The sequence below is a fragment of the Chiloscyllium plagiosum genome, chromosome 5 (genome assembly GCF_004010195.1).
Source record: "Chiloscyllium plagiosum isolate BGI_BamShark_2017 chromosome 5, ASM401019v2, whole genome shotgun sequence".
NCBI lineage: Eukaryota > Metazoa > Chordata > Chondrichthyes > Orectolobiformes > Hemiscylliidae > Chiloscyllium > Chiloscyllium plagiosum.
The window spans coordinates 42,554,986-42,573,443 of record NC_057714.1 but is presented as its reverse complement, the minus strand read 5'-3'; the positions used below and the strand labels follow the sequence as shown (position 1 = coordinate 42,573,443).

Below are 18,458 nucleotides of genomic sequence, written 5' to 3'. Positions count from 1 at the left end.
GCTCCAACCTTCCAGCTCAGCACTGCCCTCATGACCTGTCGTACCTGCCTATCTTCCTTTTCACCTATTCACTCCACCCTCCTCTCTGACCTATCATCTTCATCCCGACCCCCATTCACCCATTGTACTCTTTGCTACTTTCTCCCCACCCCCCTCTCATATATCTCTCCACTCTGCCGACCCGCTGCCTCTGTTCCTGATGAAGGGCTTTTGCCCGAAACATCGATTTTCCTGCTCCTCGGATGCTGCCTGACCTGCTGTGCTTTTCCAGCACCACTCTAATCTAGACTGAGGGCATTGTGTGTCAACCCACAGCACATGGGCTGCAACGGTTCAAGAAGACAGCTCACCAGCACTTGAGGGCAACTAGGGATAATTGCTGACTTCTCTCAAATGAATGTAAAAACACACTCCTTAAAACCTGCCTTTTTAACTAAGTTTTTACTGAACTGCCAGAGGAAGTAGTAGATGCCGGCGCAGTTAAGACACTTGTTCAGGTACATGAATAGGAAAGTTTAAGAGGGATCTGGGTCAAATGCAGGTATGTGGGTCTATTTTAGTTTGGGGAAACCCGGTCGGTATGGATGAGTTAGATCGAAGGGTCTGTTTCTGTGCTGTATGACTCTGTAACTAATCTAATATTTCCTTTGTGACTGGATGTCATGCTTTGTTTTATAATATTCTTACGAAGCACTTTGGGGAATTTGTATTAAACATGACCTAAATTGGTTGTTCAGGTTCACCATTTCTATGATTGCAACTGTTCTAGGAATTCAATTAGAAATTCGATTTAAATATGGTCTTGAGTATCATCCATGACCCAAAATCAAAAGGTCAATCAAACTAGGGAGAGATGGCTATATGTTGGGTTTTCTCCAAGAACAAAAGAGCAATATTTGGATGAAACGGAAGACTTGTGAAATGAAATATGTGAAAGATTTACTGTTGCTGTTAATAGTATTCATCAACCTCAACTTTGCATCATTCTTTCTTCTGCATTCTGCTACAGTTGTATTACATTGTTAAAGTAAATCAATATTCGGATTTTGAGCCAGTGAGTATTTTGTAATCTGCATTCTAGATAGTTAGCTATTGTGTGCTGACCATGGGTTCAACCTGATTTTCAACGTTTTTATGTGCTGAGCCAGTAACGACAGTTCTATAATCTCAGCCAGATGGTCATATATAAGCTCCACTCCAACTTAAATGTGCTATTTTGGCCAACATTGAGTGATTGTTGTGAACGGTCATCCCTTGATAAGCATCACTGGAAAAGGAGTATCTGGTTAAGTCATCTCTTGCTGGTGAGGCTGTTCCTGTACATAAATTGGCTGCCTTCGCAGTTCAATGTACTTCATTCCCAGCAAGGCTCTTTGAATAAGCTGAGTTCATGATAGGCATCACGATAAATAAATGGTGTTTCTTAACTGTACAGAAAATCTAAAAATTGAGGAATACTCTGAAAAGCTGGTGATATGCAAAAGTGTAGCTTTGACTTAAAATTAATATTTTTAAATTCATTTTTTTGTGGGGTATGGTTGCTGCTGGCTGGCCAGCATTTATTTTGTGTCCATAGTTGTCCTTGAGAGGGTGTTGATGAGCTGCTGCGTTGAACTACTGCCATCCACCTACTGTAGGTTGACCTACAATGCCATCTGGGGGAAAATCCAGGATTTGGACCTCTCAACAGTGATGGACTGACAATATATTTCCAAGTCAGGATGGTTAGTGGCTTGGAAGGGAATTTTCAGGTGATGGTGTTCCAATGATCTGCTGTTATTGTCCTTCGAGATAGGTTTAGAAGGTGTTGTCTGGGGATCTTTGGTGAATTTCTGCAGTGCAACTTGAAATTGAATTAAAATTTTTTTATTATCACATACTCAAATGAGTATAGTGAAAAGTTTACAAGTCACCACTTAGTGAAAATAGTACACACTGCTGCTCCTAAGCATTTGTGGTTGTGGGAATGGATGCTTGTAGATGTAATGCCAATCAAGTGGGTTGCTTTGGCCTGGATGGTGTCAAGCTTTTTGTGGTGTTTGAGCTACACCCACCCAGGCAACTGGGGAGTATTCCATTACGTGCCTGACTTGTACCTTGTAGTTGATAGACAGGCTTTGGGGAGTCAGCAGGTTAGTTACTTGCTGCTCTTGTAGCAGCCTTCGATCTGCTCTTGTAGCCATTGGGTTTGAGAGTCTCTGGTCAATGATAACCCCCAAGATGTTGATAATAGGGGATTCAGTAATGGTAACATCATTGAATTTCAAGGGGAGGTGGTTAGATTTTGTTGATCATCATTGCCTGGCATTTCTGTAGTGCAAATATTAACGAGTCAATTGAAAGTACCATGCAAGTTACATCCATAAAATTATATTGTAGCCCTGATGAATATTACGATGAATTCTATTGTTTAAGTCCACAGTTCAGTTTCCTAATAATGTCATTACTTTTCCAAAGAATGCAGAGAAATATTTCTGTTCTGCTGTAGTTACAGAGCTGTCTTATTTGGCTCCCATTCAAAACAATTACTAATTTCTCTGTTTGTGATGTGACTAAACTTTAGCAAGTCATAGTCGTACAGCACAGAAGCAGACCCCTCAGTCCAACTAATCCATGCCGAAGATAATCCCAAACTAAGCTAGTCCCACCTGTCTGCTCCTGGCCCATATCCCTCCAAATCTTTCCTATGCATACACAGTATCCATCCAACTGTCTTTTAAATGTTGTGTTGGAACCACATCCACCACTTCCTCAGGAAGTTCATTTCAAATGTGAACCACTCTGTGTAAAATAATTGCCTCCTGTCTTTTTTTTAAATCTTTCTCTTCTCACCTTAAAAATGTGTCCTGAGTCTTGAAGTTCCCTATCCAAGGGAAAATATAGCTACTATCAAGTCTATCTATACCTTTCATTATTTTATAACATTCTGTCAGGTCACTTCTCAACCTCCTACATTCCAGTGGAAAAAGTCTCAACCTATCCAACCTTTCTTTACAACTCAACCTTCTATACCCAGCAAGATCTTGGTAAATCTTTTCTGAACCCCCTCCAGCTTGATAATATCTTTCCAATAACTGGACGACCAGTACAAGGCACCTTATTCCAGAAAAGGCCTCACCAGTGTCCTGTACAACCTCAACATAACATTCCAACTCCTGTTGTGGTTCTGTTCGCCGAGCTGGAAGTTTTTGTTGCAAACGTTCCGTCCCCTGGCTAGGCGACATCATCAGTGCTTGGGAGCCTCCTGCGAAGCGCTTCTTTGATGTTTCCTCCAGTGTTTATAGTGGTCTGTCCCTGCCGCTTCCGGTTGTCAGTTTCAGCTGTCCGCTGTAGTGGTCGCTTCCTGTTTGTTCTATATAGTGTTTTGTGCAGTCCTTGCATGGTATTTTGTACACTACATTAGTACAACTCCTATATTCAAAGGACTGAGCAATGAAGGCAAGTGTGCCAAATGCCTTTTTAACCATCCTGTCTGTATGTGAAGCAAACTTTAAACAATTATGTACCTGCACCCCAAAGTCCCTCTGTTCTACAACACTACCAAAAATTGTGTAAGCCCGACTCTTGTACCAAAATGCAATACCTCACATTTATCCAATTTGAATTCCATGCTATTTTTCAGCCCATAGACCCATTTAATCAAGATCCTTTTGTAATCTTAGAAAACCTTCTTCGCTGTCTATTATGCCACCAATTCTGGTGTCATCCACACATTTACTAACCATGCCTTCTATATTCTCATCCAAATCATTTAAATGAATGATGAGCAAAAGAGAACCCAGAACTGATCCCTGTGGAACGCCACTAGTCACAGGCCTCCAGTCTGAAAAGTAACCCTCCACCATTACTGTCTCCTGCTGTTAAGCCAATTATGTATCCAATTGGCAAGCTCACTCTGAATTCCATGTGATCTAACTTTATGAATTGACCTACCATGTGGAACCTTGTCAATTCTTTACTAAAATCTAAATAAATAACGTCTACTACTCAATCAGCAATCTTTTGATAGCTTCCTCAAAAAACTCCATCAAGTTTGAGACATGACTTTCCTCTCTTAAAGCCATGCTGGATATCCCTAATTTTTTTTTTTGCTTCTCTAAATGTCCATAAATCCTATTTTTTATAATCCCCTCCAACAATATATCCACAATCGAAGTCGCACTCTCTCAGGTCTGTGGTTTCCTGGTTTCTCCTTATAACCTTTCTTAAACAAAGTACAACATTAGCCACTCTCCAGTCATTAGGCTCTTCATCCATAGTTGTAGATGCTACAAATATTTCTTTAAGGGGTCTCGTAATTTCCTCCTTTCCCTCCCACAATGTCGTGGGATACATTGGATAAATTTCCAGAACCTGATCTACTTTTATATTTTCTAAGACCTCTCAAACTTCCACTTTAATGTAAACTGTTCTTAAAATATCAATTCATTTCTCTACATTTTTCTCCACTAAAAACTGATGCAACTTATTCACTTAGTTTCTCTCCCATCTTCTGGGGTTCAACACAAAAATTACCCCATTGATCTTTAAGAGGCCCTACTCTCTCTAGTTACCCTCTGATTCTTAATGTACTTGTAAAAGCTCTTTGGCAGATACGGTTAAGGATAATCCAATATTATCTTACATCCCCTCTTTATCTTTCTGTGTTCTCTCTCAAGAATGCCCCTACACTCTTTATATTGATTAGGAGATTCAATTGAACCAAGTTGGCTATATCTGAAATAAGATTCTCGTTTATTCTTATCTAGAACTTCAATATCTTTATTCATCCATTGTTCCTTAATCTTACCAGCCTTACCCTTCACTCTTACAGGAACAAAATGCCACTGAACTCGTGATGAGACTCTTGAAAGCCTTCCACTTGTCAGACATCCTTTTCCCTGCGAACAGTCTCCCCCAATCAACTTTTGATGTTCTTGTCACATACCATTAAAATTGGCCTAATGTCAATTTAAAAACTTTTAACATTTATTTAAGGTTTATCCTTTTCTGTAACCATTTTGAAACTAATAGAATTATGATCGCTACACCCAAAGTGTTCCCCAACTTTTAATTCAGTCACCTGCCCTGCCTTATTGCGCAAAAGAAGGTAGAGTTTGCTCCTTCAGTATGTGGATGCTACCACTAGAGATAAAGAAAGTTTTCTTGAACACATTTGGCAAACTCTTCACCATCCGAATTTTTAGCACCATGGTAGTCCCAGTCAATGTTTGGAAAGTTAAAATCCCCCAGTACAACAAACTTAGTATGCTTGCATATGAGTTTTCCCTACATATTTGTTTCTCGATTTATCTCTTACTATTGGGTGGGTGATAGTACAATCCTATCAAAACGACTTTTTTTTCTTATTTGTAATTTCTACCCTTGTATTTTCACTGGGTGACTTTTGAGAAATGTCTTCCCTAGTTACATCAGTAATGTAGTAATCAAAAATGCCACCCCCTGTCCTTTCTTGCCTCCTTTTCTCCTTCCTATAGCACTAAGACCTGGAACATTGAGCTGCCAATCTTGTCCATCTCTCAGCCGAGCTTTTATAATAGCTATGACGTCCAAATTCCATGTTCTCAAACATGCCACGAGTTCTTCAGCTTTACCTGTAAGACCCCTTGCATTGAAATAAATGCAATTAAGTTATTCAGAGATACTACGTACTCTGACTCTCTCGTCTTTTTTTCAAATTGATATGCTGTCCTCATTTTCAGAGCCTTCTCCATCAATCCTTCCATTTACAGTGCTACTCAGAATTCCTCTGTTTGCCTTCTCTATCAGTGTAAACAGGCCCTTCAGTCTACACCGACCGGCCGAAGTGCATTTACCCCTTCACCTAACACTAATTTAGCATGGCCAATTCACCTAACCTGCACATTTTTGGGAGGAAACCCACGCAGACACGGGGAGAATGTGCAAACTCCACACAGTTAGTTGCCAGAGGTGGGAATTGAACCCGGGTCTCTGGCGCTGTGAGGCAGCAGTGCCAGCGTGCCGCCCACTCTCCCCCTTCATAGAATGGGCAGATCTCCCTGCTAAGATATTGGTTACTTTCTAGTTTAGGTTAGACCCATCCTTTTTGAACAGGTCTTTTCTGTCCCAAAAGACATTCTAATTGTCCAAAAGCCTGAATCCCTATCTCCTTTAAACCCTTGTTCCTTCCCATGTTTTTGAGTTTGGCATTAGAAGTAAACCAGAAATTACTACTATTTTTGTTTTTCATCTTCTACCTAACTTCCGCCTCGGAACACTTCAACCCCAGGGCATCAATGTGGACTTCAACATTTCCCCTTCCCCCACCTCTTCCTAGTTTCAAACTTCCAGCGCCGCACTGTCCCCTTGACTTGTCCGGACTTGTCCGACCTGCCTAGCTCCTTTTCCACCTATCCACTCCTGCTCTTCCAGCACCACTGATCCATAATCTGGTTTCCAGCATCTGCAGTCATTGTTTTTACCTCTTAAATTCACTGCTTACTGATTTAATCTTTGCTTAAAAATATCATTCCTACCAATCTGTACAATAATTTCTGGTTTCTCAGTCTCGCCTTTAACAATATGCTTGAAACATGTAGAAACGTCCTTTAATCCTAGCACCAGGGAAGCAACAAACCATCTTAGATTTATGCTCACTGCCACAGAATCTCCTGATGATGCCCCAGACAGGAGAGTCCCCCATAAAAATAACTCTATTAAAATTTGTCAAATACTGCCTAACATAAGAATTATTCAGAGCATCCAGTTCAGATGGGCCAATCCATTTTACTAAGAGAGACTATCCTCTTCAACAGTTCCAAAAACTGAATATCTATTTGATAGAGAAGTAGCCACTGGAGACTTTTGAACTACCTTCTTGCCTTTCCTGACACTCACCCATCTATCTGACTAATCCTGCTGCGTAATAACTTACCTAAATTTACTAGCCATCTCCCTCTACCTTAATTGTTACCTTAATAACATTAAGCCTATAAAGGATGTTTCAATAACACCTTATATATAAAATAAACTACCTTTCATTACCTATCGAAAATAATGTTGAAATGGAAAAAAAATTTTAAAAAATATATCAAACATTTAAAACTTAAATAAAATCAACCACTTAGCTGATTAACCTAATATAAACAATTGTTCTTCAATAAATTCTTCAAATAAAAACTTCTCCAGAGCTGACCATGTGTAGGACTATCTGCAATGAAAATGCTAGTCTTTATTTGAAGAAAAACTGTTCAGTTTTTCAAAAAAAATTTGCAGTGTTTAAAAAAAAAGCTTCTAAAACATAGGTCTTTTGTTTCTGAATTAAGAACTTTTTTAAAAAAAGTCAGCCGTAAACTGTAGGCCTTTCAAAAGCTTATTTTTTAAAAAATCTGTTGAAAAATTGCTTTTTTTCTGTATATTAATAAAACAAAGTGGAAAATGTCTTATTAGTAAACTATAATGGCAAGAATACCTTTTCAGAAAACCTGTAATAAATCTTTAACTAAGTCTGCAATCCGAGGAGCAGTTGCAATATCCACGCTGCTCCTTGTTGGTGTTGTCTTATTACCATAACTAATAAAACACGTGGTTATGGAAAGTTTAAAGTTTGAATCCCACTTCCTCCAGGAAAAAGTGTAAAAATAATGCAGTTTTCAATTAGAGTGTGTTTGTTTGAGAATTTTAAATGTGTGTGAACTTTGTGTTGATTGTAAGCAAGCAGCAAAACTTAAAGCATGACATGTTTTTAAGATAATTTGATTAAACAATGTACTTAATTTACAGCATGAAAACATTTCCTTTGAAGATAGAAGCACTTCATTGAAAGTTGTAAGTTCTGCATTTTAAAATATTTTTTGGCATTATTTTTATTATAACTTGATAATTCTGTTTAACTGGGACAGCTTGATAATCATTTCTGCAAGTCATTAGTGTAAATAAAGCAAATACTGATGCAGTCTCAGTTGGCAACCTCTGAGTGGAATTTGCATTAGAGTTTGCATCATGTCAGTTAAAGTTTTTTAAAAAAAAAGCGAAGAAATAACTTTGAAAACAATTAGGAAAGGTAAAGCTGAGTTGTGGGCAGATCAAGAGTAGTTTAAAGTGTGGAAAAGAACTAGTTATCTTAGGCAATAAAGTCAGGCTAAAGCAACATTATTCAAAGTAAGAAGTCACATGACGCCAGACTATTTTTCCAATAGGTTTATTTGAAATTACAGGCTTTCAGAGCACTGCTCCTTCGTCGAGTGAATTGGAGGGAAATACACAGGCACAGAATTTGTGCCTGTGCGCTTCCCTCCACTTCATCTTTTGATTTCAAATACACCTGTGGGATTATAACCTGGTGTCGTGTGACTTATGACTTTGTCCACCCTAGTGCAACAATGTTAATAATTATATTGTTAAATTATTTTACTTAATTAGTAACAACTAAAATTGCATAGCAGCTTATGAAAATATCTTTTTTAGATAGCCAGATTTGAGCCACTGTACATGGTATGTTTCACAGGCAGTTTGGAGATCCTTTTATGCAAATGCCAATTCAGCATTAATCATTATACTTGCGATGGGAGGTATGAAATGCTAATTGGGGTGCTGAAAATAATATTGCACACAAATTGGCTGTTTAAGTTATGAGCCATAATTCTCTGGTGTATCTTTTAGAACGTTATGAAAATTAACCAGCAGAATACCTTGTTTTTATTAAAAACTGAGATTTTTTGCTGCACTTCACACAACATCAATAAAATATATATTTATTGTGGCTGTGTGTTCTGTAGGTGCAAGTTAAGTCTTTCCTAACCTCTGACAGGAAGTGGTGTAGGAGCTGCAGCTGCTATTATTCCTAAACTGGGAGCAAAAAGGGAAAAGAAAATGAGATATTTGGACACTGTCAAAATGAGAGAGAATAGAAGGCTTAGTTGTGATGGTCCCATAGCTTTCCACTTTCTTTGCTCATGACTTGGTTCAATTTTAATAAACGGCAGCTTTGTTTCTATCTTTGTTAATCTCAACTGTCCAAATAAATTAAGAAATTAAAATTTCTCAACTTCTGTTTGGTATTTTCACTTTGTTTTGAACTGCAGGATTTTTTGTGGTACCCTGAAGTAAACAACTCCATGAAAGATTGTTTTAAAGCTTGGAATGAGGTATGTATGATAAAATACCCTTTAATATGTAGGGTAGCACCAGGGACTCTGGTTCAATTCCAGCCTCGGGTGACTGTCTTTGTGGAGTTTGCACCTTCTCCCCGTGCCTTCATGGATTTCCTCTGGGTGCTCTGGTTTCCTCTCTCAGTACAAGGGCAGCACGGTGGCACAAGGGCAGCACGGTGGCACAAGGGCAGCACGGTGGCACAAGGGCGGCACGGTGGCAGTGGTTAGCACTGCTGCCTCACAGCGCCAGAGACCCGGGTTCAATTCCCGCCTCAGGCGACTGACTGTGTGGAGTTTGCACGTTTTCCCCGTGTCTGCGTGGGTTTCCTCCCACAGTCCAAAGATGTGCAGGTCAGGTGAATTGGCCATGCTAAATTGTCCGTAGTGTTAGGTATGGGGTAAATGTAGGGGTATGGGTGGGTTGCGCTTCGGCGGGTCGGTGTGGACTTGTTGGGCCGAAGGGCCTGTTTCCACACTAATCTAATCTAATCTACAAAAATGTGCAAGTTAGGTGAATTGGCTATGCTAAATTTCCCATAGTGTTCAGGAATGTCTAAGTTAGGCGAAGTAGTTAAGGGTAAACATAGAGTAATAGGTTAGAGGAATGGGTCACTCTTCGAAGAGTTGGTGTGGACTTGTTAGGCTAAATGGCCTGTTTCCACACTGTAGGGATTCTATGACTGTTGACAAGTAATGGGGGAAATTATTTTGCAAATATGGTCACAACCTTTGATATTACTGGAGAAGAAGGGTAACGATTTAGTTGGCACATTGATTCGATTTGGCCAAGGCTTTCTCCAAGGCACCACAGAGAAAAGTCTTTGTTTTCAGAGAATGAATCTCTCCATATGAATGTGTTTTCATAGGTTTCCATGAAAACTGAATTTTTGATGGAATGAGTCATAACTTCATACTATTATGGACCAGTCCAAACTCCCTTCAAATATTATCAAGGAGAGACCCTAATTTTTATCTTATTTAAAGATAAATGTAAGATTCTGTGTTCCAGATGTAATTCAATTAGTCACACTATTTGGCTTTAAGCCAAAAACACTGATTTCTTATATCCAGCTCAAATACAAACAAAAGAAAGAAGAAGAATTGGTATAACTTTAACTCTGTTGGAAAGCTTAACAGAATATTAGATTATTTAACCTAAACAGCAACTGTTCCAATATAATAACATCCCATAAACATCCTCTTCGCAAAGTCAAATTCAGTAAAATAGATTGTCTCACATACGATGTTTCTCCAGTCCAGGAGAAAACAGAAAATTCTAGTGGAGGGAAAGTTCCAACTTTTTGCTGTGGCAGAGATAGATGAAACAGCTTCCACAGCCAACTTCAAAACCCCAACTACTACTGACGCCCTAGTTCTGTGGGAGCCTGACTACACCCTTCCATGCTGCTTCTAATGTTCTAATTTTTTTTTAGAGAAAGTGCCAGGAGGATCTCAAGTTAACTTTATTGGCTTGAATGTTCCAACTTGATACCTCTGGCTCAAAGTATCTCTTTTGAAAGAAAAGCACAAAATACCTTAAGCACATAGTACCACAAGTACAATAAATACAATACCAAAATAACATTAAAGCCATAGTATCATCACAAAACTCAATGTATATTTTCAATTCGGACATAATATATTCATGATGATTGAATCTGCAGTTGTGTGTAAAGATTTCCTTGCCTTGCTGTGCTCCAGTTTTTTTTTGGAATGAAGCAGTCTAATGAGCTCTATTTCCCACAATATGCTAACTGCGACATTGTCAATGGGTTTCAGCCATGTCAATAACAAGCCTACTTTCTTTCATTAGTTAATGGACACATTGGGATTAATATAGCTGCATATACTTAAAGATTGTTTTATCGGCAGTCTTGTGAAAAGATGGCAGCTGTTTGCTAACATTTTAACTTTAGCACAGAAATAGAATCCTGTAATACTATTCTGTCAGACAATGACCATCCATGTCAGATCATTGAGTGTTACCTGGTGAACAGATTTGGAAGTCGGTTTTGGACTGAAAAATGCCTGGTCTGCTTTAATCACCCTGGAAGGGTCAAGTATGTCAAAAATTTGAGTGACCGTTTTAAAAGAAAAGCCATTTCATGCTGCTTCAATGCAATGAGTAGTTAATATAATGATGCCACTAATCCAGAAAGATATTCTGACCATGAAGCAATTGAGCAGTGTCTTGTGTGAACTTCACGACCAGTACAATGGCAATTACACAAGTCATGTGCACCAATAATTGGATGATTAAATCAGACTATGCTCTTCCAACTGTTTATGATGAGCAGAATGCAGACTGCATTTTACCAGCCAAAACCAAAACAATAAATTCTTACATACTGTAATACTCGTGTAAAAGTCAAATTTTTTAGAGTATTTTTAAAGGTTCAGTTTATAGGGTCGATTATTATAGGGATGCAAGTTTTGAGGGGCTGAAATTCATCTGCAGTTCGAAATACTGTGTTATTAGCAAAAGTCAATTTGATCGCTCAGTTAATCCAGGGTAAAGAAGAAAAGCACAATGAATTACGGTAAAGGTAACTACCAGATAAAAGCAAGAGAAAAAAGAATCAATTACTAGTAGTAAATTTTATTTATACATACTAGTATGAAAATTTAATTTTAAAGATTCATCAAAATCCTGCAAAATCGCACTGTTCGATGTCGTCATAGCCTGGTATAATAGCACACTTAAAGTGAAGCATTTATTACATTCTGAATATGGAAGTGTCTTGAATTTTTCCACTAAATTCTCCCATTTCCCTCCCATTTGCTCTCATAAGTAATGAGCCTCAGCAACATTAACAGATTTGTCAAAGAATTAAAGATCTATGTAGCTAATGTGTCTCACTTTTATTCAGATATAATGGCATATTAAAATGATGAATTTTTTAACGATATTAACTTTTGGATGTATAGTGAACAAAGTGCGATTGGCATCGAGAGACTTGGTGCCATTCTGAATGAATCAAAACGTGCTGTAGAAAACCAAGTGGGCAAAATAGAGTTTTGAATGAATAGAGACACAATATAGTAAACAAAGTGATGAGTAGAGTTACCGATATGAATGAATGCAATTTTGTTTAAGGTGGGTTAATGGATAAATGCAGCTTCCTTTGTAAGAGATTTGTAATGTGATATAGTAGGGTCCACTTTAACTCACGAAAAATGGTAAATACAAGATTTTTTAGCCAAAACTAAGGGATCCACTTTTACATGAGATCAACTTTACACGAGTATATACAGTAAGATCGACTGTTGGGCAATACTTGATAAATAATTGTAAGTGAGTCAGTAGCTACAATAATAATCTATTATTTAAGATATTCACATGAGCTCATACTGTATCTCCTGTGCTTTCCAGAAGTAACATATGTGCATACGCAAGGACATGCCAATAAACAAAATAAATCTGTTCAAACCTTACAGTTTGTTAAAATTATTTACATGCAGGGGGCTGTTACTTCCCTATTACTTTGTCCAAGGTGTCGCCATGGATAATCAGAATCACCTTGCCAAGCAAATCAGCCTCCTTTCTCCCTGTATTATATGTTGTTGTGATAATTTAAAATTTGATATTCTTCTGTTTGCTATTATTACTGCAAGACAAAAAGCTTCAAAATCTCTTTTCAGCAATGTTTAAGTTTTATACTACCAAGCAATAGATTTAAGACTTGAAGAATTAATAATTGACTAGCTAATCAATGTGAAATTCATTTCATACTGCAGTTTGCTTCATTGTTGTTAAATTCTTTTTAGTAATACAAAAACATGCACTTTCAATTGATTAGCATCGCAAGTGAAACCTTTCGCATGTTAATACTGGATTATAATTTATTTCTCTTGATTAGTTCATTCTCCTATTTCTATGCTTCTACAATTTCACTTGGACCTCACAAATAGCATCATTTTCTGAAATGATTTCTCCATTCAAGCCCTCTCAGTCACTTTCTCGTGTGTTGCTCCATCTTCAGTTTTCTTCTATTCATTAACCATATGTTATTTGTCAGAATTGCAAATATTGCACCATTTTCCACTTTGAGTATGTCTGATTCCATCATTATTGACTCCAGACTATGTTATTAGACTAGGTGAGATGTCAAGTCCAAACTGTTTGCAGGATTAATTCAATTATATATTGCACCACCCTGCACTGAAGTCTTCTTGACTTGCATTCGTTGGTTATACTCAGACTCCTGGGAAAACCACTGAATTACTCCCTCCACATTTTTGTTTGACCCTGGCCTGAACTTTACTCCTCCATCTGAATTTGTAGCAGAACTACTCTAATATCAATTCTAATTTTGGAGAAATAGCAGAGGCACGGGATTGAGGGTGATTTAGCAGTTTGGATTAGAAACTGGCTTTCTGAAAGAAGGCAGCGAGTGGTGGTTGATAGAAAATATTCAGCCTGGAGTCCAGTTACTAGTGGTGTGCCACAAGGATTTGTTTTGGGACCACTGCTGTTTGTCATTTATAAAAATGACTTGGGCGCAGACATATGTGGATGGATTAGTAAATTTGCAGATGACACTAAAGTCAGTGGAGTAGTGGACAGTTTGGGAGAATGTTACAGGTTGCAGGGGGACTTGGATAAACTGCAGAATTGGGCTGAAAGGTGGCAAATGGATATCAATGCAGCTAAATGTGAGGTGATGCACTTTGGGAAGAATAACAGGAAGGCAGAGTACTGGGTCAATGGAAAGATTCTTGGAAGTGTGGATGTGCAGAAGGATCTTGGAGTCCATGTCCACAGATCCCTGAAAGTTGCCACCCGGGTTGATGATGCTGTTAAGAAGGCATACGGTTTATTAGGTGTCATTGGTAGAGGGGTTGAGTTCTGGAGCCGTAATATCATGCTGCAACTATACAAAACGCGAGTGCGACTGCATTTGGAATATTGTGTACAGTTCTGGCCGCCATATTTCGGGAAGGATGTGGAAGCATTGGAAAAGGTGCAGAGAAGATTTACCAGGATGTTGCCTGACCTGGAGGGAAGGTCTAATGAGGAAAGGCTGAGAGACGTGGGTCTGTTCTCATTGGCAAGAAGAAGGCGAAGAGGGGATTTGAGAGAGACATACAAGATGATCAGAGGATTAGATAGGGTAGACAGTGAAAGTCTTTTTCCTGGGATGATGATGTCAGCTTGTACGAGGGGGCATAACTACAAATTGAGGGGTGATAGATTTAAGACAGATGTCAGAGACAGGTTCTTTATTCAGAGTGGTAAGGGCATGGAATGCCCTACCTGCCAGTGTAGTTAACTCAGCCACATTAGGGAGATTTAAACAAAGCTTGGATAAGCACATGGATGATGATGGGATAGTGTAGGGGGGATGAGCTCAGAATAGTTCTCAGGTCGGTGCAACATTGAGGGCTGAAGGGCCTGTTCTGCACTGTATTATTCTATGTTCTATATTCTATCACAGGCTTGTACCTCAATCTTATTTTCATTGCTACCTACACTTTCATTAAGAGTTTGTTTTCTTAACTGCACCTTCGACTTTTCTGCTTGACTTAATCTAGTCTTCTGTTAAAGTTCTTGTATACACGCCTAACATCTGAACGACTTGAGCCCCAGAAAATTGACTTCATGATCTTTGTTTTCCTTTTCAACTTTCTCAAATATTGGCTCACTGCATCTGGGAAGTATTCCCCAGCTCTGATGCTTTTATGATATCGTGATTCCTTACCTCTATCTTCCACCTTCTCAACTACATCACCGGGATCATCTCTCTGACCTCAAAATCCTTCTGTTCCCATTGAATGTCTGCCCCTAGCTTCTGTAAAGCTCTGTGATGTTCTTTTATGGTTAGATCATAGAATTATAATGGTTATAGCATAGAAGGAGACTATACAGCCTGACATATCCATGTTAACATTCTGCAAAAAAAAACTATTCCCACATTCACACCCTTTTCCCAAAGCTTATAGATGTTCTGTCTTTGAGATACCTATCCAACACCCTTTTCAAAATCACAATTTAATCTGTTTGCACCCAATTCTAATATATTCTAGTTCCTAATAACTTCTCTGCATAGTAAATATTTTCTTATGTCCCTTTTTGAATATCTGCTGTTTCCTGGTTTGATATGGCACCTGACATTTCTAGCAATGAGAACAGTTATATCTAGACTAGCAATGATTTTGAGCACCTCTATGTATAATCTAAATTGTGCCATTCATAGGTGTAAATGTTGAGAATTTTGTTGTGTCCAGACTTTGTCAAAACTTTATTTTGTATTTATATAATTCATCCAAAATTGGGAGGGATCATATATACCTGTGAAATTAAAAATATTGTTCTTGAGGAACTATTGTATCATGCGTAAACAATATGTTGAGGGAGAAATGTTCCATAGCATTTCTTATGAGTGAATGAAAACCAATTTAAAAAAAGCCATATTATGTTCAACACCTTAAAAGCCTTTTAGTCTTCCTTGACCTTCAATTTACTTCTGATCAATCAGACTGTGCAATTGCCTCCTCACCTCTCGGCAAGTACCTTTCCACCTTCTCTAACTATTGGATGGTCCAAGCATGTTCTATTTGAGGAGGATAGCGTTTGAAGGATAGAACTGGAATCAATCTTCTCTCACTTTGATTTAACACAAAACATATGCATAACCCAACGATCACAGTTTGCCTGTGCCTGTAGAATGTTCACTTGAATTTATAGTCCATGCCCATTAGCCTGCATATTACTAAACATTAATATATATTTTATTAATATATGGTTGACACTACTCCCTCAGACATTGGTATTTATTCTAACCTTCAGTGTTTATGCTGATTACAAACAAATCTATCACTTGACCAATTTTCTGATGCTTGCAAGCACTTCAATGTTTAGATTTCTTGTATGATGTATTCATAGTGAACTGTCACCATTTCTTCAGTGTGCATTGAGGAAATTGGAGTAATTGTTTTTGCCATCTCTCATCATCCATCACTTTCCACTGATTTACGTTACTTCACATTCTCTCATTGAAATGCTGCCATTCCTTGGCAGTTTCCACTTGTGCCCAAATGTTACCCAGTTCTATCCTGCCACTGTTACTCGATCCTCACCATTGTCACTGAATAATCACATTGCTTGACCATTGTCCAGTACTGAATGAGCTTAACTTCTCCAACTAAATACCTGATAGATTGAAGCTATTGTCTTTGAATGCTGCTTCAAAGCTTTGTGCCTCCCAAATTTATACCCATGTGACTCCATCTTAATAGCTCAGACTTTGAGACACCAAAGTGAAGCTGAGGAAGGTTTGTGTGAATGGTTAACTAAAGATTGGGGGGATAGTCAGCAGGCTGATGATTTACAAAAAATTATGTGCTCTTATTACTATAAACAAGAATATGCTAATTTGTTATTTGTCATATTGAATTTTGCCTGATAGTTTATTACTTATTTGTTCATCTTCCTAGAAATCATGGAGCTCAACTTATCTGTTCTTTTGCTGCCCTGTATACATTCCACATGGACTGCCTGTAGTTGATCTGTTATTAATTTACTCCTATAACCCCCTTTGTAATGTTTTCTGTCAATCTTTCAATGATGTCTACCATCTGCCATATGATAGGATCAAAACGTTGTAAGTTCCTTTCTCTGTGCGTTAATCTCCTCTCTTCAACTGTTTTCCAGTGCTTACTTACTAGCCTTTGTTTGTATAGGATATGTGGAGCATCCTCCTACATCTTGAATACATTCATCTTATCAATAGACTCTTTGTTGCTTGTACTCCATCATTTGTTCAAGTTAGCTGTGGGAAGCGCAGTTCATATTCTGAACTTTGTGCCTGGAAGTCAACAAATTTAGTACTACCAGGCTACATCGTTTTATCCGAATAAGAGTGAAAAGAGTGAATACCCCTTTTATTTACCATTTCAGTAGCTTCAAAAATAATTTTAATTTAGTTTAATATCTTCGATCATGATTCGCTTATTGTTTCTCCCTTGTTCTATTTTTCCTTACTGTTGTGGTCCTCCTCATCTGTGTGTATGACTAGTAGGGACAGCTGGTCGTGGCATTAAGTAGCTAGTTGGTGTTGATTAGATTAGATTCCCTACAGCGTGGAAACAGGCCCTTTGGCCCAACCAGTCCACACCGACCCTCCGAAGAGTAACCCACCCTCCTCTGACTAATGCACCTAGCACTATGGGCAATTTAGCATGGCCAATTCACCTGACCTGCACATCTTTGGACTGTGAGAGGAAACCCACGCAGACAAAGGGAGAATGTGCAAACTCCACACAGACAGTCGGCCAATGCTGGAATCGACCCTGGGACCCTGGTGCTGTGAGGCAGCAGTGCTAGCCACTGTGCCGCCTTAATTGTACTATAATTTTCTTTTCACTTTCAGCACGGATGTCTGCTAGCTTATAACAAAAATTTAACTATCAATTTTCTTCACAGGGTGCTCATCTCAAACCCCACCTTATTGTGGTTGGTGCTGCTACAGTAAGTTAATTTTCTTCAAATTGAGGTCGGAATATTTTGCAGATTTCCTCATCATGTTTGCATTTCAAACATTGTTTGTTTGTTTGTTTATAGTGGTCAATTAAGATACATAATGGGAGTATGGAAGCTCTCACCCAGTACAAAACCAATCTTACATTAATTACACCTCTTCTGGAGAAGTTAGCAGAAACTAATGACATCTATTGGGTCCTCCAAGGTAAAGCCATCCTTATTTTGTTAAATTATCCTAAACTTTGTACATTCTGTAAATTCTGAGATTTTAATTTGACTTGTGAAGTCAATTTTATATTTTTTAGATCCAGTTTATGAAGATTTGCTAAGTGAGAACAGAAAGATGATCACGAATCAGAGGATTGGTTTATACAATGATGTGACTTTAAGCATTTTGAACAGCAGTACCAGAAATATGGCAGCCAAGGTCAAGATCCTCAGAGCTTCCAAATTAGTTGCAGAAGAAACTATTGCAGAATCTTTAGATGGCTTGCATTTACCTGAAACCACTCGAGACATAGTAGGTATCTTTAATACATTAAATATAAATGCATTCAAATGTTATTATAACTTGCAATTAGATGAAAATGCTACACGCCACTGATTTTGATTGCCCTTCTTGTCCTTCATAGGAGGAAAACATAATGAATAAATTGTGAGCAAATTCAGTTTTGAAGAGATTATTTGGATATGACTACTCAGAATCTGTTGGTCAGTTGGAGCGAGAACAGATATTTTTAAATCTAGAATCAATTATTTTTTTCTAAATAAAAAGGAAGTTGTCAAAAATCACCTCTTGAAATAGAGGCTATGAATACTGAGGTGAATAACTCACCTCCTGATAGCCAAAGCCTGTATACTAT

At 38.2% G+C, this 18,458-nt stretch overlaps 1 protein-coding gene across 1 annotated transcript in view; it reads left to right on the top strand.

Annotated features, from left to right (window-relative positions):
* casd1 (CAS1 domain containing 1) overlaps positions 1-18,458 on the top strand; it is an 83,958-nt gene that overhangs the window by 20,797 nt on the left and 44,703 nt on the right. The window contains exons 5-9 of the mRNA XM_043689934.1: positions 7,744-7,788; positions 9,045-9,107; positions 17,539-17,583; positions 17,677-17,800; positions 17,901-18,115. Of these exons, the coding sequence (XP_043545869.1) occupies positions 7,744-7,788; positions 9,045-9,107; positions 17,539-17,583; positions 17,677-17,800; positions 17,901-18,115 (492 nt within the window). The remainder of the gene's footprint in view (positions 1-7,743; positions 7,789-9,044; positions 9,108-17,538; positions 17,584-17,676; positions 17,801-17,900; positions 18,116-18,458) is intronic.